At 43.8% G+C, this 27623-nt stretch overlaps 1 protein-coding gene and 2 long non-coding RNA genes across 7 annotated transcripts in view; 1 reads left to right on the top strand and 2 right to left on the bottom strand.

Annotated features, from left to right (window-relative positions):
- Positions 1-398: 398 nt before the first annotated feature.
- The window catches only part of LOC118375478 (serine/threonine-protein kinase 3), a 32509-nt gene continuing 5284 nt past the window's right edge, over positions 399-27623 (bottom strand). The window contains exons 7-12 of the mRNA XM_052468998.1: positions 16620-16757; positions 16070-16192; positions 9941-10142; positions 7984-8168; positions 1194-1849; positions 399-825 (exon numbers count right to left, since the gene is read on the bottom strand). Of these exons, the coding sequence (XP_052324958.1) occupies positions 1691-1849; positions 7984-8168; positions 9941-10142; positions 16070-16192; positions 16620-16757 (807 nt within the window). The 3' untranslated portion in view covers positions 399-825; positions 1194-1690. The remainder of the gene's footprint in view (positions 826-1193; positions 1850-7983; positions 8169-9940; positions 10143-16069; positions 16193-16619; positions 16758-27623) is intronic.
- On the top strand, positions 537-1349 carry LOC127909087 (uncharacterized). 5 transcript variants are annotated; one of them, XR_008069542.1, is made up of 5 exons: positions 537-683; positions 758-831; positions 891-927; positions 1015-1162; positions 1200-1312. It is a non-coding gene; the product is annotated as an uncharacterized LOC127909087 (long non-coding RNA). The 5 variants fall into 5 exon arrangements; XR_008069540.1 differs by lacking the exon at positions 891-927; XR_008069541.1 differs by lacking the exons at positions 758-831; positions 891-927 and having other exon boundaries at positions 572-720; positions 1237-1349.
- LOC127909088 (uncharacterized) lies at positions 17280-27349 on the bottom strand. The gene is made up of 5 exons (XR_008069544.1): positions 27291-27349; positions 27061-27164; positions 26802-27009; positions 24720-25165; positions 17280-17455 (listed from the first exon to the last, which is right to left on the bottom strand). It is a non-coding gene; the product is annotated as an uncharacterized LOC127909088 (long non-coding RNA).

Here is a 27623-nt window from a genome sequence, read left to right as displayed (position 1 = left end):
AAAGAGTGTAGAACTGCGGTAACCAGGAAAGAGTGTAGAACTGTGGTAACCAGGAAAGAGTGTAGAACTGTGGTAACCAGGAAAGAGTGTAGAACTGTGGTAACCAGGAAAGAGTGTAGAACTGTGGTAACCAGGAAAGAGTGTAGAACTGTGGTAACCAGGAAAGAGTGATTGGACGCTTTACCCAGTCTGCCATTGTTGGTTGTGCTCGAGGAGATGACCACACCTCTTAGTGACGCCGATGGGAGAGGGGGAGGGTGCAGTTTTCCCATCTTGACAACACAAGCCAGTCTGGCTGTTGTTGTCAATCAAACATTTTTTTGGTTGTGTAAAACACTATCATTCCACTATTACTGCAGATATATTCTGGACATTTTCTGAAATTACAATGCAGAAAGTCTACAAGTAACTTTAATATTATTATCCATTACTGCTGGTAATTTCCCCAAGAGCCTGATAACAGTAGCAGAGCTAGGAGAAACCTAGCTAGTATTTATCAGTCAAAGGACGCTTTGAAAAGGGGAGAAACATCTTTAGGAAAATTATACTTTGGGATGTGAGGCTACCTACAGGTTCATCATCAACAGAGAGATGTGAGGCTACCTACAGGTTCATCATTAACAGAGTGATGTGAGGCTACCTACAGGTTCATCATTAACAGAGTGATGTGAGGCTACCTACAGGTTCATCATTAACAGAGTGATGTGAGGCTACCTACAGGTTCATCATTAACAGAGAGATGTGAGGCTACCTACAGGTTCATCATTAACAGAGAGATGTGAGGCTACCTACAGGTTCATCATTAACAGAGAGATGTGAGGCTACCTACAGGTTCATCATTAACAGAGTTAACAGGTTCATCATTAACAGAGTGATGAGGCTACCTACAGGTTCATCATTAACAGAGTGATGTGAGGCTACCTACAGGTTCAGAGTGATGTGAGGCTACCTACAGGTTCATCATTAACAGAGAGATGTGAGGCTACCTACAGGTTCAGGCTACCTCATTAACAGGTTCATCATTAACAGAGTGATGTGAGGCTACCTACAGGTTCATCATTAACAGAGAGATGTGAGGCTACCTACAGGTTCATCATTAACAGAGAGATGTGAGGCTACCTACAGGTTCATCATTAACAGAGAGATGTGAGGCTACCTACAGGTTCATCATCAACAGAGAGATGTGAGGCTACCGACAGGTTCATCATTAACAGAGAGATGTGAGGCTACCTACAGGTTCATCATTAACAGAGAGATGTGAGGCTACCTACAGGTTCATCATTAACAGAGAGATGTGAGGCTACCTACAGGTTCATCATTAACAGATGGGGAGGCTAAGAATTGTTACATTAGTCCAGAGCAATGGGAAAATAGTGTGGACTGGAGTCATCCTGACTACTGGTGTGGTGATGAGAAAATGGACATTTAGGAGACCAGGTTGAATTAAATTCCAGAGACCTGTCAGGTCTCTCCTCTCCCTTGGTCAGGTCTTAACAGAAAGCACCATGCCTTCTCTAAGGTCCTCATCAGTTCTGCTGCCAGAGTGCTGATCTAGCATCAGTTCTGCCTTTTAGATCATAAGGAATAAGATTACATGGAAAGTGGACCTTAGCCTAGATCAGCACTCTGGAATGTGAGCCGCTGTATGAACACGGGCCCAGGTCAGAATGTGTTCCTCAGGTCAGGCTCTTCAGAAGTTCTGCTGTCTGCGTTTCTTGGCGTCCATTGCGTCGAGGATGGGTTGTCTCTTGGCTGTGTAGCGCTGGCGCAGCTCCTCGATCTCTCTCTCCATCATGGGGTCCAGAGCCGTCAGACGCAGCTGCAGCTCCTCAAAGTCAAGGTTCTTCAGCTGCTTAGACAGAGAACACGCAGGGACACAGACACACACAGACACACAGGGACACACACAGGGACACAGACACACACAGGGACACACACAGGGACACACGCAGGGACACACACAGGGACACACGCAGGGACACACACAGGGACACACGCAGGGACACAGACACACACAGGGACACAGACACACACAGGGACACAGACACACACAGGGACACAGACACACACAGGGAGAGAAGCAACTTTAGAACACGGCAAGGCCTGTGGTGTCAGAGAGGAAGTAAAGACCAAGGGACGGAAAGAGATGCGGTCACATGACTATCACATGACTACTGATCCCAGAGATGCTATTAAATTACTATGACTGATCCCAGAGATGCTATTAAATTACTATGACTGATCCCAGAGATGCTATTAAATTACTATGACTGATCCCAGAGATGCTATTAAATTACTATGACTGATCCCAGAGATGCTATTAAATTACTATGACTGATCCCAGAGATGCTATTAAATTACTATGACTGATCCCAGAGATGCTATTAAATTACTATGACTGATCCCAGAGATGCTATTAAATTACTATGACTGATCCCAGAGATGCTATTAAATTACTATGACTGATCCCAGAGATGCTATTAAATTACTATGACTGATCCCAGAGATGCTATTAAATTACTATGACTGATCCCAGAGATGCTATTAAATTACTATGACTGATCCCAGAGATGCTATTAAATTACTATTACTGATCCCAGAGATGCTATTAAATTACTATGACTGATCCCAGAGATGCTATTAAATTATTATGACTGATCCCAGAGATGCTATTAAATTACTATTACTGATCCCAGAGATGCTATTAAATTACTATTACTGATCCCAGAGATGCTATTAAATTACTATTACTGATCCCAGAGATGCTATTAAATTACTATGACTGATCCCAGAGATGCTATTAAATTACTATTACTGATCCCAGAGATGCTATTAAATTACTATGACTGATCCCAGAGATGCTATTAAATTATTATGACTGATCCCAGAGATGCTATTAAATTACTATGACTGATCCCAGAGATGCTATTAAATTACTATTACTGATCCCAGAGATGCTATTAAATTACTATTACTGATCCCAGAGATGCTATTAAATTGACTATGACTGATCCCAGAGATGCTATTAAATTGACTATGACTAATCCCAGAGATGCTATTAAATTACTATGACTGATCCCAGAGATGCTATTAAATTACTATTACTGATCCCAGAGATGCTATTAAATTACTATGACTGATCCCAGAGATGCTATTAAATTGACTATGACTGATCCCAGAGATGCTATTAAATTGACTATGACTGATCCCAGAGATGCTATTAAATTACTATAGAGATTATAGATGTAATTCCACGGACGGTTCTACAGTTGTGGCAAAAAGTTTTGAGAATGACACAAATATTAATGTTCACAAAGTCTGCTGCCTCAGTTTGTATGATGGCAGTTTGCATAGACTCCAAAATGTTATGAAGAGTGATCAGATAGATGAATTGCAATTAATTAATCCCCCAAAAACATTTCCACTGCATTTCAGCCCTGCCACAAAAGGAGCAGCTGACATCATGTCTATGATTCTCTCGTTAACACAGGTGTGAGTGTTGACGAGGACAAGGCTGAAGATCACTCTGTCATGCTGATTGAGTTCAAAAAACAGACTGGAAGTTTCAAAAGGAGGGTGGTGCTTGGAATCATTGTTCTTCCTCTGTCAGCCATGGTTACCTGCAAGGAAACACACGCCGTCATCATTGCTTTGCACAATAAGGGCTTCACAGGAACTTCAAGAACTTCAAGGAGAGCTGTTCAATTGTTGTGAAGAAGGCTTCAGGGCGCCCAAGAAAGTCCAGCAAGCGCCAGGAACGTCTCCTAAAGTTGATTCAGCTGTGGGATTGGGGCACCACCAGTACAGAGCTTGCTCAGGAATGGCAGTAGGCAGGTATGAGTGCATCTGCACCACAGTGAGGCGAAGACTTTTAGAGGATGGTCTTGTGTCAAGAAGGACAGCAAAGAAGCCACTTCTCTCCAGGAAAAACATCAGGGACAGACTGATATTCTGCAGAAGGTACAGGGATTGGACTGCTGAGGACTGGGGGGGGTAAAGTCCCCTTGAATGAATCCCCTTTCCGATTGTTTGGGTAATCCGGAAGAAAGCTTGTCCGGAGAAGACAAGGTGAGCGCTACCATCAGTCCTGTGTCATGCCAACAGTAAAGCATCCTGAGACCAAGAATGACCGCCCCAGACGTCGTTCCATATGTAGTTATATATAGTTTGATGTTGTTCTACGGACGGCCCCAGACGTCGTTCCACGGACGGTTCCATGTGTCGTTCTATACGTAGGCCTATGGATGGTTCTATATGTAGTTCTATGGGTGGTTCTATATGTGGTTCTATGGGTGGTTCTATATGTAGTTCTATGGGTGGTTCTATATGTGGTTCTATACGTAGGCCTATGGATGGTTCTATATGTAGTTCTATATGTAGTTCTATATGTGGTTCTATATGTGGTTCTATATGTAGTTCTATATGTAGTTCTATATGTAGTTCTATATGTAGTTCTATGGGTGGTTCTATACGTAGGCCTATGGATGGTTCTATATGTAGTTCTATATGTAGTTCTATATGTAGTTCTATATGTAGTTCTATATGTGGTTCTATATGTAGTTCTATATGTAGTTCTATATAATAATATGTGGTTCTATATGTAGTTCTATATGTAGTTCTATATGTAGTTCTATATGTAGTTCTATATGTAGTTCTATGGATGGTTATATATGTAGTTCTATATGTAGTTCTATATGTAGTTCTATATGTAGTTCTATATGTAGTTCTATATGTAGTTCTATATGTAGTTCTATGGATGGTTCTATATGTAGTTCTATATGTAGTTCTATATGTAGTTCTATATGTAGTTCTATGGGTGGTTCTATATGTAGTTCTATATGTGGTTCTATATGTGGTTCTATATGTGGTTCTATATGTGGTTCTATATGTAGTTCTATATGTAGTTCTATATGTAGTTCTATATGTAGTTCTATATGTGGTTCTATATGTGGTTCTATATGTAGTTCCATATGTAGTTCCATATGTAGTTCTATATGTAGTTCTATGGATGGTTCTATATGTAGTTCTATATGTAGTTCTATATGTGGTTCTATGGATGGTTCTATATGTAGTTCTATATGTAGTTCTATATGTAGTTCTATATGTAGTTCTATATGTAGTTCTATATGTGGTTCTATGGATGGTTCTATATGTAGTTCTATATGTGGTTCTATATGTGGTTCTATATGTAGTTCCATATGTGGTTCCATATGTGGTTCTATATGTAGTTCTATATGTAGTTCTATATGTAGTTCCATATGTAGTTCCATATGTAGTTCCATATGTAGTTCCATATGTAGTTCCATATGTAGTTCTATATGTAGTTCTATATGTAGTTCTATATGTAGTTCCATATGTAGTTCCATATGTAGTTCCATATGTAGTTCCATATGTAGTTCCATATGTAGTTCCATATGTAGTTCCATATGTAGTTCCATATGTAGTTCCATATGTAGTTCTATATGTAGTTCTATATGTAGTTCTATGGATGGTTATACATGTAGTTCTATGGGTGGTTCTATATGTAGTTCTATATGTGGTTCTATGGATGGTTCTATATGTGGTTCTATATGTAGTTCTATATGTAGTTCTATATGTAGTTCTATATGTAGTTCTATATGTAGTTCTATATGTAGTTCTATATGTAGTTCTATATGTGGTTCTATATGTGGTTCTATATGTAGTTCTATATAATAATATGTGGTTCTATATGTAGTTCTATATGTAGTTCTATATGTAGTTCTATATGTAGTTCTATATGTAGTTCTATGGATGGTTATATATGTAGTTCTATGGGTGGTTCTATATGTAGTTCTATATGTAGTTCTATATGTAGTTCTATGTAGTTCTATGGATGGTTCTATATGTAGTTCTATATGTAGTTCTATGGGTGGTTCTATATGTAGTTCTATATGTGGTTCTATGGATGGTTCTATATGTAGTTCTATATGTGGTTCTATATGTAGTTCTATATGTAGTTCTATATGTAGTTCTATATGTGGTTCTATATGTGGTTCTATATGTAGTTCTATATGTAGTTCCATATGTAGTTCCATATGTAGTTCCATATGTAGTTCTATATGTGGTTCTATATGTGGTTCTATATGTAGTTCTATATGTAGTTCTATATGTAGTTCTATATGTAGTTCTATATGTAGTTCTATATGTAGTTCTATGGGTGGTTCTATATGTAGTTCTATATGTGGTTCTATGGATGGTTCTATATGTAGTTCTATATGTGGTTCTATATGTAGTTCTATATGTAGTTCTATATGTAGTTCTATATGTGGTTCTATATGTAGTTCTATATGTAGTTCTATATGTAGTTCCATATGTAGTTCCATATGTAGTTCCATATGTAGTTCCATATGTGGTTCCATATGTGGTTCTATATGTAGTTCTATATGTAGTTCTATATGTAGTTCTATATGTAGTTCTATATGTAGTTCTATATGTAGTTCCATATGTAGTTCCATATGTAGTTCCATATGTAGTTCTATATGTAGTTCTATATGTAGTTCTATATGTAGTTCTATATGTAGTTCTATATGTAGTTCTATATGTAGTTCTATGGATGGTTATATATGTAGTTCTATGGGTGGTTCTATATGTAGTTCTATATGTGGTTCTATGGATGGTTCTATATGTGGTTCTATATGTAGTTCTATATGTAGTTCTATATGTAGTTCTATATGTAGTTCTATATGTAGTTCTATATGTAGTTCTATGGATGGTTATATATGTAGTTCTATGGGTGGTTCTATATGTGGTTCTATATGTGGTTCTATGGATGGTTCTATATGTGGTTATATATGTGGTTCTATATGTAGTTCTATGGGTGGTTCTATATGTAGTTCTATGGATGGTTATATATGTAGTTCTATGGATGGTTCTATATGTAGTTCTATGGGTGGTTCTATATGTAGTTCTATATGTGGTTCTATATGTAGTTCTATATGTGGTTCTATATGTGGTTCTATGGATGGTTCTATGGATGGTTCTATATGTAGTTCTATGGATGGTTCTATATGTAGTTCTATATGTAGTTCTATATGTGGTTCTATATGTAGTTCTATATGTAGTTCTATGGATGGTTCTATATGTAGTTCTATATGTAGTTCTATATGTGGTTATATGTAATTCTATGGATGGTTCTATATGTAGTTCTATATGTGGTTATATATGTAGTTCTATGGGTGGTTCTATATGTGGTTCTATATGTAGTTCTATGGATGGTTCTATGTAGTTCTATATGTGGTTCTATATGTAGTTCTATATGTGGTTCTATATGTAGTTCTATATGTAGTTCTATATGTGGTTCTATATGTAGTTCTATGGATGGTTCTATATGTAGTTCTACATGTAGTTCTATAGATATCCCTCTAGTGGTGTGGGGGCTGTGCTTTGGCAAAGTGGGTGGGGTTATATCCTTCCTGTTTGGCCCTGTCCGGGGGTGTCCTCGGATGGGGCCACAGTGTCTCCTGACCCCTCCTGTCTCAGCCTCCAGTATTTATGCTGCAGTAGTTTGTGTCGGGGGGCTAGGGTCAGTTTCTTATATCTGGAGTACCCCTCCTGTCCTAATTCGGTGTCCTGTGTGAATCTAAGTGTGCGTTCTCTAATTCTCTCCTTCTTTCTTTTTCTCTCTCGGAGGACCTGAGCCCTAGGACCATGCCCCAGGACTACCTGACATGATGACTCCTTGCTGTCCCCAGTCCACCTGGCCATGCTGCTGCTCCAGTTTCAACTGTTCTGCCTTACTATTATTCGACCATGCTGGTCATTTATGAACATTTGAACATCTTGGCCATGTTCTGTTATAATCTCCACCCGGCACAGCCAGAAGAGGACGGGCCACCCCACATATGCTCTATGCTCTATAGTTCTATGGGTGGTTCTATATGTAGTTCTATGGGTGGTTCTATATGTAGTTCTATGGGTGGTTCTATATGTTGTTCTATGGAAGGGTGATTAGGTGTAACTCACAAAGTCAAAGTCTCCGTCCTGAGGAACCTTCCAGTTGTCAGGGAAGATGTTCTTAGCCTGGCTGATGTGATAGCCTGGTTCCTGCTGCCGGTTATGGTTATAGCTCTCCTGTTGGACCTTAGAGTCCTGCTTGTCAAAGTAGTCCATGAAGGAGGGTCTCAGGGCCTGCTGGGAGGTGGGGTGTCCTGGGCAGGGAAGAAACATCATCTACTTTACTATATAAAGTATTGACACCCCTTGACTTATTCCACATCTTGTTACCGCCTGAATTCCAAAAGGAATACATTGATTTCCCCCACCCACCAACACAAAGTTATATTCAGTCATATTTCATGTACATAAGTATTCACACCCCCTAGTCAATACTTTCTGGAAGCACCTTTGATTGAACTCAAAGCTGTAATCTCCACCAATCAAATGTAAAAAGGGCTTTATAAATACATCAGCTGATGTCTCAAAGTGCTGTACAGAAACCCAGCCTAAAACCCCAAACAGCAAGCAATGCAGGTGTAGAAGCACGGTGGCTAGGAAAAACTCCCTAGAAAGATAGTTATTGTGTGAATATCTTCCGATTTCTTTTCTCCCATTCTTCCTTGCCCATTTCCTCAAGCCATCTTCAAGTCTTTCCACATATTTTCAATGGGATTCAAGTCTGTGTTTTGGCTGGGCCAAGTCATTCCCATGTTGCTTTGGCTGTATGCGTGGGTCAATGTCCTGTTGGAATGTTCATCGTCGCCTGGGCTTCGGTCGTTTGCATTCTGAAGCAAGATTCTCATCAAGGATCCGCCTGCATTTGTATTTCTCCCAGCCCCTGCTGCTGAAAAGCATTCCCATAGCATGATGCTTCACGGTAAGAATGGTGTTAAGACAGGTGACGAGCTGCGCCTGGTTTGCAGGTGACATCGTGCTTTGCATTCAGGCCAAAGAGTTCCATTTTCGTCTCATCAGACCACAGAATCTTTTGAGTCGTCTTTCACCTGACTTGATGCAAACTCCTGGCGTGCGGTCATATGACATTTTCCCAGGAGTGGCCTGGCCACTGTCCCATAAAGACCAGATGGGTGAAGCGCTGTAGAGACAGTTGTCCTTCTGGCAGGCAGAGTACTGGAGGCTGGGCCCCAGGGCAGAGTACTGGAGGCTGGGCCCCAGGGCAGAGTACTGGAGGCTGGGCCCCAGGGCAGAGTACTGGAGGCTGGGCCCCAGGGCAGAGTACTGGAGGCTGGGCCCCAGGGCAGAGTACTGGAGGCTGGGCCCCAGGGCAGAGTACTGGAGGCTGGGCCCCAGGGCAGAGTACTGGAGGCTGGGCCCCAGGGCAGAGTACTGGAGGCTGGGCCCCAGGGCAGAGTACTGGAGGCTGGGCCCCAGGGCAGAGTACTGGAGGCTGGGCCCCAGGGCAGAGTACTGGAGGCTGGGCCCCAGGGCAGAGTACTGGAGGCTGGGCCCCAGGGCAGAGTACTGGAGGCTGGGCCCCAGGGCAGAGTACTGGAGGCTGGGCCCCAGGGCTGAGTATTAGAGGCTCGGCCCCAGGGCAGAGTCCGGGTAGTTTTATACTGTCTCCACTTCCCAGTGATTGAGCCCACTGCGCTCTTTTAATTGTGTTGAAAGTCTCCATCTCAGAGATCTAGACAGTTCCTTGGACTGTCAACTGTGGGACCTTATATAGACAGGTCTGTGCCTTTCCAAATCATGTCCAATCAATTGAATTTACCACAGGTGGACTCCAATCAAGTTGTAGAAACATCTCAAGGATGATCAATGGAAACAGGATGCACCTGAGCTCACAGTCTCATAGCGAAAGGTCTGAATACTTATGTACATTAGATATAAGTTCACCTGTCGAAGTCTGTCCATGTAATATCACGTGTCAGAGCTGTACTGAACAGCTCATTATAATCAATTAAATGATCACAATATGTTAGTGACAGCCTACGGTACTATCCTGACAAGCTCTACTCACTCCTCATTGAGCCTTCATCGTTGTCCTCCTCCTCCTCATCACTGTTGATGACCATGGTTCCCAGGTCTGCCTCTAACATGGTACTGCCGTGCTCGATCATGGTCTGAGCTCCGTCACTCATGGTGCTGGTAGCTCTCATGGTGCCAGCCCCCTCTGACCCAGACTTCACCATGGTGTGGGAGTCCACTTCCACCTCCTCTTCCTGGACAGAGAGAGAGGACAGCCAGGTCAATCAAAATATCTTATAAAGATCTTTTTAGCAGTTGGACAGTAAGGTTACTGACTTCATTCATTTTTTTTATTTGACCTTTATTTAACCAGGCAATTCAGTTAAGAACAAATTCTTATTTTCAATGACGACCTAGGAACTGTGGGTTAACTGCCTGTTCAGGGGCAGAATGACAGATTTGTACCTTGTCAGCTCGGGGGTTTGAACTTGCAACATTCCGGTTACTAGTCCAACGCTCTAACCACTAGGCTACCCTGCCGCCCCAGGACCTTCAGAAAGTATTCACACCCCTCAACCTTTTTCCACATGTTGTTGTGTTACAGACAGAATTTAAAATGGATTAAATTGAGATTTTGTTTCACTGGCCTACACACTATACCCCGTAATGTCAAAGTGGAATTGTGTTTTTAGAAAATGTTCCTAATTAATAAAAAATGAAAAGCTGAAATGTCTTGAGTGAACAAGTATTCAACCTCTTTCTTATAGCAAAATAAGTTCAGGAGTAAACATTTGCTGAACAAGTCACATCAGTCTGTGTGCAATAATAGTGTTTAATATGATTTGTTTGAATGGCTACCTCATCTCTGTACCCCACACATACAATTATCTGTAAGGCCCCTCATCACTGTACCCCACACATACAATTATCTGTAAGGTCCCTCATCACTGTACCCCACACATACAAGTATCTGTAAGGCCCCTCATCTCTGTACCCCACACATACAATTATCTGTAAGGCCCCTCATCTCTGTACCCCACACATACAATTATCTGTAAGGCCCCTCATCTCTGTACCCCACACATACAATTATCTGTAAGGTCCCTCATCACTGTACCCCACACATACAAGTATCTGTAAGGCCCCTCATCTCTGTACCCCACACATACAATTATCTGTAAGGCCCCTCATCTCTGTACCCCACACATACAATTATCTGTAAGGTCCCTCATCTCTGTACCCCACACATACAATTATCTGCAAGGCCCCTCTGTTGAGCAGTGAATTTCAAACACAGATTCAACCACAACGACCAGGGAGGTTTTACAATGCCTTGCAAAGAAGATCACCTATTGGTAGATGGGTAAAAATAAAAATCAGACATTGAATATCCCTTTGAGCATGGTGAAGTTATTAATTACACTTTGGATGGTGTATCAATACACCCAGTCACTACAAAGATACAGGCGTCCTTTCTTAACTCAGAGAGGAAGGAAACTGCTCAGGGATTTCACCATGAGGCCAATGGTAACTTTAAAACAGTTACAGAGTTTAACAGCTGTGATAGGAGAAAACTGAGGATGGATCAACAACATTGTAGTTACTCCACAATATTAACCTAAATGACAGAGTGAAAATAAGGAAACCTGTACAGAATAAAAATATTCCAAAACATGCATCTGGTTTGCAACAAGGCACTAAAGTAATACTGCAATTCACTTTGTCAGATTTGCCCCAAACATCACTGAGTACCACTCTCCATATTTTCAAGCATGGTGGTGGCTGCATCATGGCAAGACTTGGAAATAGTTGTCTGGCAATGGTCAATAACCAACTTAACAGCATTTGAATAATTTTTAAAACAATCGATCCAGGTGTGGACCGCTCTTTGAGACTTGCCCCGAAAGATTCACAGCTGTAATCGCCGCCAAAGGTGCTTCGACAAAGTTGACTTCAGTGGTGTGAATACTTAGTGCATTCGGAAAGTATTCAGACCCCTTGACTTTTCTCATTAGTCTTATTCTAAAAATGGATTCGATAGATGTTTTCCCTCATCAATACCCCATAATGACAAAGCAACAACATGAAACACCGCTCATCCCCACAGCATGATGCTGCCACACCATGCGCCACCGTAGGGATGGTATTGGTCAGGTGATGAGCGGTGCCTGTTTTCCTCCAGACGTGACGCTTAGCATTCAGGCCAAAGAGTTCAATCTTGGTTTCATCAGACCAGAAAATATTGTTTCTCAAGGTCAGAATCATTCAGGTGCCTTTTAGTGAAGAGTGAATTCTGTCTGGCCACTCTACCATAAAGACCTGGTTGGTGGAGTGCTGCAGAGATGGTTGTCCTTCTGGAAGGTTCTCCCATCTCCACAGAGGAACTCTGTAGCTCTGTCAGAGTGACCATAAGGTTCTTGTTTACCTCCCTGACCAAGGCCCTTCAGGCCAAACTGAGCAATCGGGGGAGTTCTAGGAAGATAACTTATTTAATTTAAGAATGATGGAGGCCAGTGTGTTCATGGGAAGTTGTTGGTACCCTTCCCCAGATCTGTGCCTCGACATAATCCTGTTTAGGAGCTCTACGGACAATTCCTTCGACCTCATGGCTTGGTTGTTGCTCCGACAGGCACTGTCAACTGTGGGACCTTATATAGACAGGTGTGTGCCTTTACAAATCATGTCCAATCAATTGAATTTACCAAAGGTGGACTCCAATCAAGTTGTAGAAACATCTCAAGGATGAATAATGGAAGCAGGAGGCACCTGAACTCAATTTGGAGCTTTTGTCCCCCTTGATCAAATTTTTTCATTCAACTTTTTCACTCCGGACGCTCTAGATGTGGTTCTTCAGGACCTCCACCAGCCAACCAGTAGTAACATTAACATGATGCTTTATCTGGACGTGGTTCGTCAGGACCTCCACCAGCCGAAGATAAGTAGTAACATTAACATGATTTCTAATTGCAGTCGCTGTACTCATAATATACAGGAGAACGATCGCCTTTCGCGAGGACAGCCGTGCTACAATCCCAGATTCAGACGCAATCGTTAGGCAAGGATAATTTAAGTGTAGGAAAGGATGAAACAGCGTCTGTGCCACCAGTAAGTACAGATAGTAGTATAAATCCCCTGGCACGGTCCCCGCAGCCGGACAACTTTCTCACGGTTTCTGGAAGGAAATGCTGTAGGAAAGCTCAACCGGTGTCGCTCATTCAGCCGACAGAAACTTTCAACCGGTTTTCCCCATTAAGCAACGAGTCGGAGTCTAAAGCCGAGCCTTCTCTGGTCTCTACTCCTCCCGTTACGGGGTCTGAGACGCCGAAGCCTCCCACCATTAGCTCTGACTAATTGAAAACCCTAGTCATTGGCGACTCCATTATCCGCAGTACTAGACTTAAAACGAATCATCCAGCGATCATACACTGTTTACCATGTTCGCTGCTCTGGCCCCCCAATGGTGGAACAAACTCCCTCACGACGCCAGGACAGCGGAGTCAATCACCACCTTCCGGAGACACCTGAAACCCCACCTCTTTAAGGAATACCTAGGATAGGATAAGTAATCCTTCTCACCCCCCCTAAAAGATTTAGATGCACTATTGTAAAGTGGCTGTTCCACTGGATGTCATAAGGTGAATGCACCAATTTGTAAGTCGCTCTGGATAAGAGCGTCTGCTAAATGACTTAAATGTAATGTAAATGTACCAGGGGGCAGGGCTACCGACGTTAAGGCTAATCTGAAGATGGTGCTGGCTAAAACTAAAACTGGCGAGTGTAGAGAGTATAGAGATATTGTTATCCACGTCGGCACCAACGATGTTAGGATGAAACAGTCAGAGATCACCAAGCGCAACATAGCTTCAGCGTGTAAATCAGCTAGAAAGATGTGTCGGCATCGAGTAATTGTCTCTGGCCCCCTCCCAGTTAGGGGGAGTGATGAGCTCGACAGCAGAGTCTCTGGCCCCCTCCCAGTTAGGGGGAGTGATGAGCTCTACAGCAGAGTCTCTGGCCCCCTCCCAGTTAGGGGGAGTGATGAGCTCGACAGCAGTCTCTGGCCCCCTCCCAGTTAGGGGGAGTGATGAGGTCGACAGCAGTCTCACAACGCAATCGCTGGTTGAAAACTGTTTTCTGCCCCTCCCAAAAGAAAGAATTTGTAGATAATTGGCCCTCTTTCTGGGACTCACCCACAAACAGGACCAAGCCTCTCATCTTATCTACCAACATAGACAGGGCTCTAACTCCTCTAGCTCCACAATGAAATAGGATGCAGGCCAGGCAGCATGCTGTTCGCCAGTCTGCCAGCTTAGTGGAGTCTGCCACTAGCACAGTCAGTGTAGTCAGCTCAGCTATCCCCACTGAGACAGTGTCTGTGCCTCGATCTAGGTTGGGCAAAATCAAATCAAATGTTATTGGTCACATACAGATAGCTAGCAGACGTTTACAGACAGTTAGCAGATGTTAATGCGAGTGTAGCGAAATGCTTGTGCTTCTAGTTCCCGACAGGTTGTCCCTAGAATTTCTAAGCAAACAGCTGGAGGCAGGGCTTTCTCCTATAGAGCTCCATTTTTATGGAACGGTCTCTGGCTACCCATGTGAGAAACGCAAACTCGGTCTCAACCTTTGTCTTTATTAAAGACTCTTCTCTTCAGTAGGTCATATGATTGAGTGTAGTCTGGCCCAGGAGTGGGAAGGTGAACGGAAAGGCTCTGGAGCAACGAACCACCCTTGCTGTCTCTGCCTGGCCGGTTCCCCTCCCTCCACTGGGATTCTCTGCCTCTAACCCTATTACAGGGGCTGAGTCACTGGCTTACTGGTGCTCTTTCATGCCGTCCCTAGGAGGGGTGTGTCACTTGAGTAGGTTGAGTCACTTACATGATCTTCCTGTCTGGGTTGGCACCCCCCCTTGGGTTGTGCCGTGGAGGAGATCTTGGTGGGCTATACTCGGTCTTGTCTCAGGATGGTAAGTTGGTGGTTGAAGATATCCCTCTAGTGGTGTGGGGGCTGTGCTTTGGCAAAGTGGGTGGGGTCATATCCTTCCTGTTTGGCCCTGCCCGGGGGTATCATCGGATGGGAGCACAGTGTCTCCTGACCCCTCCCGTCTCAGCCTCCAGTATTTATGCTGCAATAGTTTGTGTGTCAGGGGGCTAGGGTCAGTCTGTTATATCTGGAGTATTTCTCCTGTCTTATCCGGTGTCCTGTGTGAATTTAAGTATGCTCTCTCTAATTCTGTCTTTCTCTCTCAGAGGACCTGAGCCCTAGGACCATGCCTCAGGACTACCTGGCATGATGACTCCTTGCTGTCCCCAGTCCACCTGGCCGTGCTGCTGCTCCAGTTTCAACTGTTCTGCCTGCGGCTATGGAACCCTGACCTGTTCACTGGACGTGCTACCTGTCCCAGACCTGCTGTTTTCAACTCTCTAGAGACAGCAGGAGCGGTAGAGATACTCTTAATGATCGGCTATGAAAAGCCAACTGACATTTACTCCTGAGGTGCTGACCTGTTGCACCCTCGACAACTACTGTGATTATTATTTTTTGACCATGCTTGTCATTTATGAACATTTGAACATCTTGGCCATATTCTGTTATAATCTCCACCCGGCACAGCCAGAAGAGGACTGGCCACCCCACATAGCCTGGTTCCTCTCTAGGTCTCTTCCTAGGTTTTGGCCTTTCTAGGGAGTTTTTCCTAGCCACCGTGCTTTTACACCTGCATTGCTTGCGGTTTGGGGTTTTAGGCTGGGTTTCTGTACAGCACTTTGAGATATCAACTGATGTAAGAAGGGTTTCATAAATACATTTAATTGATTGACTATACTCACAGAGTCGTCGTCCTCCTCCAGCTCTCTCTGCTGCTCCTGTTGTCTCTTATCTTATATCAGCTGATGTAAGAAGGGTTTTATAAATACATCTGATTTGATTGACTATACTCATGTAACAGTATAATTTTAAACCGTCCCCTCGCCCATACCCGGGCGCGAACCAGGGACCTTCTGCGCACAACGACAACAGTCACCCTCGAAGCATCGTTACCCATCGCTCCACAAAAGCCGCGGCCCTTGCAGAGCAAAGGGGGAACTACTACTTCAAGGTCTCAGAGCAAGTGACGTCACCGATTGAAACGCTATTTAGCGCACACCGCTAACTAAGCTAGCCGTTTCACATCCGTTACACTCACAGAGTCGTCGTCCTCCTCCAGCTCTCTCTGCTGCTCCTGTTGTCTCTTAGCCTTCATCTCCATGGACTCAGTGATCAGGTCTCTCAGGATGGTGACTGGCTTGGCGGCTGTGATGAACGGATGCTACAGGAGAGAGTGAGGAAGGCAGTAAGTTGACCAAAGCTCTGACTAAAAGTGTCTTATATGTTCATAGACGAAGGGGGCAGCACAGACAGACAAATGTCCAGGTGTTACTCTGATGAGCTGAAGAGTACAGAGCACGTTTTGTATGAGCACGCAGAAGTCTGTGTGTGTCTCACCTGCAGTAGCTGGTGTGTGTGTGTGTGTCTCACCTGCAGTAGCTGTGTGTGTGTGTGTGTGTGTCTCACCTGCAGTAGCTGTGTGTGTGTGTGTGTGTGTGTCTCACCTGCAGTAGCTGTGTGTGTGTCTCTCACCTGTAGTAGCTGTGTGTGTGTGTCTCACCTGTAGTAGCTGTGTGTGTGTGTCTCACCTGTAGTAGCTGTGTGTGTGTGTGTCTCTCACCTGTAGTAGCTGTGTGTGTGTGTCTCACCTGTAGTAGTTGCGTGGCTGTAGCTCTCTGTTCTGGGTTCTTCACTAGACATTTCTTTACAAAGTGTGTGAAGTCGTCTGTCCACAGCTCAGGCTTCCTGAACGTAGGTGGAGGGTTGGTTGGGATCATGAAAATAGCCTGACAGTAATACAGAGGAAGAAGAGACAGAAAACACCTAGTTAAGCAGGTACTATAGAAGTCTCAATGTAAACCCTAATGAATGTCTATAGACCGCTTGGTACAGAACCTCTCTGTAACCCTAATGAATGTCTGTTATTACCTGGTACTCCCTGTATATAACCATGTTATTACCCCCCTGTATATAACCATGTTATTACCCCCTGTATATAACCATGTTATTACCCCCCTGTATATAGCCATGTTATTACCCCCCTGTATATAGCCATGTTATTACCCCCCTGTATATAGCCATGTTATTACCCCCTGTATATAGCCATGTTATTACCCCCCTGTATATAGCCATGTTATTACCCCCCTGTATATAGCCATGTTATTACCCCCCTGTATATAGCCATGTTATTACCCCCCTGTATATAGCCATGTTATTACCTCCCTGTATATAGCCATGTTATTACCTTGTACTCCCTGTATATAGCCATGTTATTACCTCCCTGTATATAACCATGTTATTACCTCCCTGTATATAACCATGTTATTACCTCCCTGTATATAGCCATGTTATTACCTCCCTGTATATAGCCATGTTATTACCTCCCTGTATATAGCCATGTTATTACCTCCCTGTATATAGCCATGTTATTACCTCCCTGTATATAGCCATGTTATTACCTCCCTGTATATAGCCATGTTATTACCTGGTACTCCCTGTATATAACCATGTTATTACCTGGTACCTCCCTGTATATAGCCATGTTATTACCTGATACTCCCTGTATATAGCCATGTTATTACCTGGTACCTCCCTGTATATAGCCATGTTATTACCTCTCTGTATATAGCCATGTTATTACCTGGTACCTCCTGTATATAGCCATGTTATTACCTCTCTGTATATAGCCATGTTATTACCTCCCTGTATATAGCCATGTTATTACCTCCCTGTATATAGCCATGTTATTACCTCTCTGTATATAGCCATGTTATTACCTCTCTGTATATAGCCATGTTATTACCTCCCTGTATATAGCCATGTTATTACCTCTGTATATAGCCATGTTATTACCTCTCTGTATATAGCCATGTTATTACCTCTCTGTATATAGCCATGTTATTACCTCTCTGTATATAGCCATGTTATTACCTGGTACTCCCTGTATATAGCCATGTTATTACCTGGTACTCCCTGTATATAGCCATGTTATTACCTCCCTGTATATAGCCATGTTATTACCTCCTGTATATAGCCATGTTATTACCTCCCTGTACATTTACATTTACATTTAAGTCATTTAGCAGACGCTCTTATCCAGAGCGACTTACAAATTGGTGCATACACCTTATGACAACCAGTGGAACAGCCACTTGCATCTAAATCTTGTTGGGGGGGGAGAAGGGGGGTGAGAAGGATTACTTACCCTTACTTACCCTATCCTAGGTATTCCTTGAAGAGGTGGGGTTTCAGGTGTCTCCGGAAGGTGGTGATTGACTCTGCTGTCCTGGCGTCGTGAGGGAGTTTGTTCCACCATTGGGGGGCCAGAGCAGCGAACAGTTTTGACTGGGATGAGCGGGAACTGTACTTCCTCAGTGGTAGGGAGGCGAGCAGGCCAGAGGTGGATGAACGCAGTGCCCTTGTTTGGGTGTAGGGCCTGATCAGAGCCTGGAGGTACTGAGGTGCCGTTCCCCTCACAGCTCCGTAGGCGAGCACCATGGTCTTGTAGCGGATGCGAGCTTCAACTGGAAGCCAGTGGAGAGAGCGGAGGAGCGGGGTGACGTGAGAGAACTTGGGAAGGTTGAACACCAGACGGGCTGCGGCGTTCTGGATGAGTTGTAGGGGTTTAATGGCACAGGCAGGGAGCCCAGCCAACAGCGAGTTGCAGTAATCAAGACGGGAGATGACAAGTGCCTGGATTAGGACCTGCGCTGCTTCCTGTGTGAGGCAGGGTCGTACTCTGCGGATGTTGTAGAGCATGAACCTACAGGAACGGGACACCGCCTTGATGTTAGTTGAGAACGTCAGGGTGTTGTCCAGGATCACGCCCAAGGTTCTTAGCGCTCTGGGAGGAGGACACAATGGAGTTGTCAACCGTGATGGCGAGATCATGGAACGGGCAGTCCTTCCCCGGGAGGAAGAGGAGCTCCGTCTTGCTGAGGTTCAGCTTGAGGTGGTGATCCGTCATCCACACTGATATGTCTGCCAGACATGCAGAGATGCGATTCGCCACCTGGTCATCAGAAGGGGGAAAGGAGAAGATTAATTGTGTGTCGTCTGCATAGCAATGATAGGAGAGACCATGTGAGGTTATGACAGAGCCAAGTGACTTGGTGTATAGCGAGAATAAGAGAGGGCCTAGAACAGAGCCCTGGGGGACACCAGTGGTGAGAGCGCGTGGTGAGGAGACAGATTCTCGCCACGCCACCTGGTAGGAGCGACCTGTCAGGTAGGACGCAATCCAAGCGTGGGCCGCACCGGAGATGCCCAACTCGGAGAGGGTGGAGAGGAGGATCTGATGGTTCACAGTATCGAAGGCAGCCGATAGGTCTAGAAGGATGAGAGCAGAGGAGAGAGAGTTAGCTTTAGCAGTGCGGAGCGCCTCCGTGATACAGAGAAGAGCAGTCTCAGTTGAATGACTAGTCTTGAAACCTGACTGATTTGGATCAAGAAGGTCATTCTGAGAGAGATAGCGGTAGAGCTGGCCAAGGACGGCACGCTCAAGAGTTTTGGAGAGAAAAGAGAGAAGGGATACTGGTCTGTAGTTGTTGACATCGGAGGGATCGAGTGTAGGTTTTTTTCAGAAGGGGTGCAACTCTCGCTCTCTTGAAGACGGGAGGGACGTAGCCAGCGGTCAGGGATGAGTTGATGAGCGAGGTAAGGTAAGGGAGAAGGTCTCCGGAAATGGTCTGGAGAAGAGAGGAGGGGATAGGGTCAAGCGGGCAGGTTGTTGGGCGGCCGGCCGTCACAAGACGCGAGATTTCATCTGGAGAGAGAGGGAGAAAGAGGTCAGAGCATAGGGTAGGGCAGTATGAGCAGAACCAGCGGTGTCGTTTGACTTAGCAAACGAGGATCGGATGTCATCGACCTTCTTTTCAAAATGGTTGACGAAGTCATCTGCAGAGAGGGAGGAGGGAGGGGGGAGGATTCAGGAGGGAGGAGAAGGTGGCAAAGAGCTTCCTAGGGTTAGAGGCAGATGCTTGGAATTTAGAATGGTAGAAAGTGGCTTTAGCAGCAGAGACAGAGGAGGAAAATGTAGAGAGGAGGGAGTGAAAGGATGCCAGGTCCGCAGGGAGGCGAGTTTTCCCTCCATTTCCGCTCGGCTGCCCGGAGCCCTGTTCTGTGAGCTCGCAATGAGTCGTCGAGCCACGGAGCGGGAGGGGAGGACCGAGCCGGCCTGGAGGATAGGGGACATAGGGAGTCAAAGGATGCAGTAAGGGAGGAGAGGAGGGTTGAGGAGGCAGAATCAGGAGATAGGTTGGAGAAAGTTTGAGCAGAGGGAAGAGAAGATAGGATGGAAGAGGAGAGAGTAGCGGGGGAGAGAGAGCGAAGATTGGGACGGCGCGATACCATCCGAGTAGGGGCAGTGTGGGAAGTGTTGGATGAGAGCGAGAGGGAAAAGGATACAAGGTAGTGGTCGGAGACTTGGAGGAGTTGCAATGAGGTTAGTGGAAGAACAGCATCTAGTAAAGATGAGGTCAAGCGTATTGCCTGCCTTGTGAGTAGGGGGAGGGTGAGAGGGTGAGGTCAAAAGAGGAGAGGAGTGGAAAGAAGGAGGCAGAGAGGAATGAGTCAAAGGTAGACGGGGAGGTTAAAGTCGCCCAGAACTGTGAGAGGTGAGCCGTCCTCAGGAAAGGAGCTTATCAAGGCATCAAGCTCATTGATGAACTCTCCGAGGGAACCTGGAGGGCGATAAATGATAAGGATGTTAAGCTTGAAAGGGCTGGTAACTGTGACAGCATGGAATTCAAAGGAGGCAATAGACAGATGGGTAAGGGAGAAAGAGAGAAAGACCACTTGGGAGAGATGAGGATCCCGGTGCCACCACCCCGCTGACCAGAAGCTCTCGGGGTGTGCGAGAACACGTGGGCGGACGAGGAGAGAGCAGTAGGAGTAGCAGTGTTATCTGTGGTGATCCATGTTTCCGTCAGTGCCAAGAAGTCAAGGGACTGGAGGGAGGCATAGGCTGAGATGAACTCTGCCTTGTTGGCCGCAGATTGGCAGTTCCAGAGGCTACCAGAGACCTGGAACTCCACGTGGGTCGTACGCGCTGGGACCACCAGGTTAGGTGGTCGCGCCACGCGGTGTGGAGCGTTTGTATGGTCTGTGCAGAGAGGAGAGAACAGGGATAGACAGACACATAGTTGACAGGCTACAGAAAAGGCTACGCTAATGCAAGGAAATTGAATGACAAGCGGACTACACGTCTCGAATGTTCAGAAAGTTAAGCTTACGTAGCAAGAATCTTATTGACTAAAATGATTAAAATGATACAGTACTGCTAAAGTAGGCTAGCTGGCAGTAGCTGCGTTGTTGACACTACACTAATCAAGTCGTTCCGTTGAGTGTAATAATTCTACAGTGCTGCTATTCGGGGGCTAGCTGGCTAGCTAGCAGTGTTGTTTACGTTACGTTGAGTTAAAAGAACGACAATAGCTGGCTAGCTAACCTAGGGAATCGGTCTAGACTACACAATTATCTTTGAAACAAAGACGGCTATGCAGCTAGCCACGATCAAACAAATCAAACCGCTGCACTGCAATGAAACGAAAATGTGAAACCACCTGACCGGGTTGTTGAATTCAAAACAGCAGACGTTGGCTAGCTGTTAGCAGTTAGCTGTTGGCTAGCTAGCAGAGTCTCCTACGTTAAGGACGACAAATAGCTGGCTAGCGAACCTCAGTGAATTAAGATAATCACTCCAAGGCTACACACACTAAACTACACAATTATCTTGGAAACAAAGACAGCTATGTAGCTAGCTAACACTGAACTAATCAAGTCGTACAGTTGAGTGAATAGCACTACAGTGATGCTAATCTGTGTGCGTTAGCTAGCGTTGCTAGCTCCTGGGCGAATAGCAGTGAAGGCTACGTTAGGGCGACGAAATACGAAATACGATAATTATGCAATTATCTCTGATACAAGGACGGCTATGTAGCTAGCTAAGAAGAATGGCTAAGATTATGTAGCTAGCTAACAGTAAACTAATCAAGTCGTACAGTTGAGTGAATAGCACTACAGTGATGCTAATCTGTGTGCGTTAGCTAGCGTTAGCTAGCTCCTGGGCGAATAGCAGTGAAGGCTACGTTAGGGCGACGAAATACGATAATTATGCAATTATCTCTGATACAAGGACGGCTATGTAGCTAGCTAAGAAGAATTGCTAAGATTAGACAAATCAACCGTTGTACTATAATGAAATGTAATGAAAAAGTTATACAACCTGCAGAGCGAAGTGCGAATGCGACCGCGAATGCGACCGCTCGCTCCAATCGCTCCAAATGGCACCATATTCCCTATAGACCAGGTCAAATGGCACCCTATTCCCTAGACCAGGTCAAATGGCACCATATTCCTAGACCAGGTCAAATGGCACCATATTCCCTATAGACCAGGTCAAATGGCACCCTATTCCCTATAGACCAGGTCAAATGGCACCATATTCCCTATAGACCAGGTCAAATGGCACCATATTCCCTATAGACCAGGTCAAATAGCACCATATTCCCTATAGACCAGGTCAAATGGCACCATATTCCCTATAGAACAGGTCAAATGGCACCATATTCCCTATAGAACAGGTCAAATGGCACCATATTCCCTATAGACCAGGTCAAATGGCACCATATTCCCTATAGACCAGGTCAAATGGCACCATATTCCCTATAGACCAGGTCAAATGGCACCATATTCCCTATAGACCAGGTCAAATGGCACCATATTCCCTATAGACCAGGTCAAATGGCACCATATTACCTATAGACCAGGTCAAATAGCACCATATTCCCTATAGACCAGGTCAAATAGCACCATATTCCCTATAGACCAGGTCAAATAGCACCATATTCCCTATAGACCAGGTCAAATAGCACCATATTCCCTATAGACCAGGTCAAATAGCACCATATTCCCTATAGACCAGGTCAAATGGCACCCTATTCCCTATAGACCAGGTCAAATAGCACCATATTCCCTATAGACCAGGTCAAATGGCACCATATTCCTATACCAGGTCAAATGGCACCATATTCCCTATAGACCAGGTCAAATGGCACCATATTCCCTATAGACCAGGTCAAATGGCACCCTATTCCATATAGACCAGGTCAAATGGCACCCTATTCCCTATAGACCAGGTCAAATGGCACCCTATTCCCCTATAGACCAGGTCAAATGGCACCCTATTCCCTATAGACCAGGTCAAATAGCACCATATTCCCTATAGACCAGGTCAAATGGCACCATATTCCTATACCAGGTCAAATGGCACCATATTCCCTATAGACCAGGTCAAATGGCACCATATTCCCTATAGACCAGGTCAAATGGCACCCTATTCCATATAGACCAGGTCAAATGGCACCCTATTCCCTATAGACCAGGTCAAATGGCACCCTATTCCCTATAGACCAGGTCAAATGGCACCACATTCCCTATAGACCAGGCCAAATAGCACCATATTCCCTATAGATCAGGTCAAATAGCACCCTATTCCCTATAGACCAGGTCAAATGGCACCCTATTCCCCTATAGACCAGGTCAAATGGCACCACATTCCCTATAGACCAGGTCAAATGGCACCATATTCCCTATAGACCAGGTCAAATGGCACCATATTCCCTATAGACCAGGTCAAATAGCACCATATTCCCTATAGACCAGGTCAAATGGCACCCTATTCCCTAGACCAGGTCAAATGGCACCCTATTCCCTATAGACCAGGTCAAATGGCACCATATTCCTATAGACCAGGTCAAATGGCACCCTATTCCCTATAGACCAGGTCAAATGGCACCCTATTCCCTATAGACCAGGTCAAATGGCACCACATTCCCTATAGACCAGGCCTAATAGCACCATATTCCCTATAGATCAGGTCAAATAGCACCCTATTCCCTATAGACCAGGTCAAATGGCACCCTATTCCCTATAGACCAGGTCAAATGGCACCCTATTCCCTATAGACCAGGTCAAATGGCACCATATTCCCTATAGACCAGGTCAAATGGCACCATATTCCCTATAGACCAGGTCAAATGGCACCATATTCCCTATAGACCAGGTCAAATGGCACCCTATTCCCTATAGACCAGGTCAAATGGCACCATATTCCTTATAGACCAGGTCAAATGGCACCATATTCCCTATAGACCAGGTCAAATAGCACCATATTCCCTATAGACCAGGTCAAATGGCACCATATTCCCTATAGACCAGGTCAAATGGCACCATATTCCCTATAGACCAGGTCAAATGGCACCATATTCCCTATAGACCAGGTCAAATGGCACCATATTCCCTATAGACCAGGTCAAATAGCACCATATTCCCTATAGACCAGGTCAAATAGCACCATATTCCCTATAGACCAGGTCAAATAGCACCATATTCCCTATAGACCAGGTCAAATGGCACCATATTACCTATAGACCAGGTCAAATAGCACCATATTCCCTATAGACCAGGTCAAATAGCACCATATTCCCTATAGACCAGGTCAAATAGAACCATATTCCCTATAGACCAGGTCAAATAGCACCATATTCCCTATAGACCAGGTCAAATGGCACCATATTCCCTATAGACCAATTATCTTGGAAACAAAGACATATTATTACCTTCCTGTATATAGCCATGTTATTACCTTCCTGTATATAACCATGTTATTACCTCCTGTATATAACCATGTTATTACCTCCCTGTATATAACCATGTTATTACCTCCCTGTATATAGCCATGTTATTACCTCCCTGTATATAGCCATGTTATTACCTTCCTGTATATAGCCATGTTATTACCTCTCTGTATATAGCCATGTTATTACCTCCCTGTATATAGCCATGTTATTACCTCCCTGTATATAGCCATGTTATTACCTCTGTATATAGCCATGTTATTACCTCTCTGTATATAGCCATGTTATTACCTCTCTGTATATAGCCATGTTATTACCTCTCTGTATATAGCCATGTTATTACCTGGTACTCCCTGTATATAGCCATGTTATTACCTTCCTGTATATAGCCATGTTATTACCTTCCCGTATATAACCATGTTATTACCTCCCCGTATATAGCCATGTTATTACCTCCCCGTATATAGCCATGTTATTACCTCCCCGTATATAGCCATGTTATTACCTCCCCGTATATAGCCATGTTATTACCTCCCCGTATATAGCCATGTTATTACCTCCTCGTATATAGCCATGTTATTACCTCCCTGTATATAGCCATGTTATTACCTCCCCGTATATAGCCATGTTATTACCTTCCTGTATATAACCATGTTATTACCTCCTGTATATAACCATGTTATTACCTCCCTGTATATAACCATGTTATTACCTCCTGTATATAGCCATGTTATTACCTCCCTGTATATAGCCATGTTATTACCTTCCTGTATATAACCATGTTATTACCTCCCTGTATATAGCCATGTTATTACCTCCTGTATATAGCCATGTTATTACCTGGTACTCCTGTATATAGCCATGTTATTACCTCCTGTATATAGACATGTTATTTATTACCTGGTACTCCCTGTATATAGCCATGTTATTACCTCCCTGTATATAGCCATGTTATTACCTCCTGTATATAGCCATGTTATTACCTCCTGTATATAGCCATGTTATTACCTTCCTGTATATAGCCATGTTATTACCTTCCTGTATATAACCATGTTATTACCTCCTGTATATAGCCATGTTATTACCTCCCTGTATATAGCCATGTTATTACCTCCCTGTATATAGCCATGTTATTACCTTCCTGTATATAGCCATGTTATTACCTTCCTGTATATAGCCATGTTATTACCTTCCTGTATATAACCATGTTATTACCTCCTGTATATAACCATGTTATTACCTCCTGTATATAGCCATGTTATTACCTGGTACTCCCTGTATATAGCCATGTTATTACCTCTCTGTATATAGCCATGTTATTACCTCTCTGTATATAGCCATGTTATTACCTCTCTGTATATAGCCATGTTATTACCTGGTACTCCCTGTATATAGCCATGTTATTACCTTCCTGTATATAGCCATGTTATTACCTTCCCGTATATAACCATGTTATTACCTCCCCGTATATAGCCATGTTATTACCTCCTGTATATAGCCATGTTATTACCTCCCTGTATATAGCCATGTTATTACCTCCCTGTATATAGCCATGTTATTACCTCCCTGTATATAGCCATGTTATTACCTCCCTGTATATAGCCATGTTATTACCTCCCTGTATATAGCCATGTTATTACCTCCCTGTATATAGCCATGTTATTACCTCCCTGTATATAGCCATGTTATTACCTCCCTGTATATAACCATGTTATTACCTCCCTGTATATAACCATGTTATTACCTCCCTGTATATAGCCATGTTATTACCTCCCTGTATATAGCCATGTTATTACCTCCTGTATAGAGCCATGTTATTACCTTCCTGTATATAACCATGTTATTACCTCCTGTATATAACCATGTTATTACCTCCCTGTATATAGCCATGTTATTACCTGGTACTCCCTGTATATAGCCATGTTATTACCTCTCTGTATATAGCCATGTTATTACCTCTCTGTATATAGCCATGTTATTACCTCTCTGTATATAGCCATGTTATTACCTGGTACTTCCTGTATATAGCCATGTTATTACCTTCCTGTATATAGCCATGTTATTACCTCCTGTATATAACCATGTTATTACCTCCTGTATATAACCATGTTATTACCTCCCTGTATATAGCCATGTTATTACCTCCTGTATATAACCATGTTATTACCTTCCTGTATATAGCCATGTTATTACCTCCCCGTATATAGCCATGTTATTACCTCCCCGTATATAGCCATGTTATTACCTCCCCGTATATAGCCATGTTATTACCTCCCCGTATATAGCCATGTTATTACCTCCCCGTATATAGCCATGTTATTACCTCCCCGTATATAGCCATGTTATTACCTCCCCGTATATAGCCATGTTATTACCTCCCCGTATATAGCCATGTTATTACCTCCTGTATATAACCATGTTATTACCTTCCTGTATATAACCATGTTATTACCTCCCCGTATATAGCCATGTTATTACCTCCCCGTATATAGCCATGTTATTACCTCCCCGTATATAGCCATGTTATTACCTCCCCGTATATAGCCATGTTATTACCTCCTGTATATAGCCATGTTATTACCTTCCTGTATATAACCATGTTATTACCTCCTGTATATAGCCATGTTATTACCTCCTGTATATAGCCATGTTATTACCTCCTGTATATAGCCATGTTATTACCTCCCCGTATATAGCCATGTTATTACCTCCCCGTATATAGCCATGTTATTACCTCCCCTGTATATAGCCATGTTATTACCTCCCTGTATATAGCCATGTTATTACCTGGTACCTCTGTATATAGCCATGTTATTACCTCCCTGTATATAGACATGTTATTACCTGGTACTCCCTGTATATAGACATGTTATTACCTCCTGTATATAGCCATGTTATTACCTGGTACCTCCTGTATATAGCCATGTTATTACCTCCTGTATATAGACATGTTATTTATTACCTGGTACTCCTGTATATAGACATGTTATTACCTCCCTGTATATAGCCATGTTA

Source organism: Oncorhynchus keta, chromosome 19 (assembly GCF_023373465.1).
Source record: "Oncorhynchus keta strain PuntledgeMale-10-30-2019 chromosome 19, Oket_V2, whole genome shotgun sequence".
In the NCBI taxonomy this organism is placed as follows: domain Eukaryota; kingdom Metazoa; phylum Chordata; class Actinopteri; order Salmoniformes; family Salmonidae; genus Oncorhynchus; species Oncorhynchus keta.
Note: the sequence above shows the minus strand (reverse complement) of the source record. Positions and strands in the feature narration are given on the sequence as shown.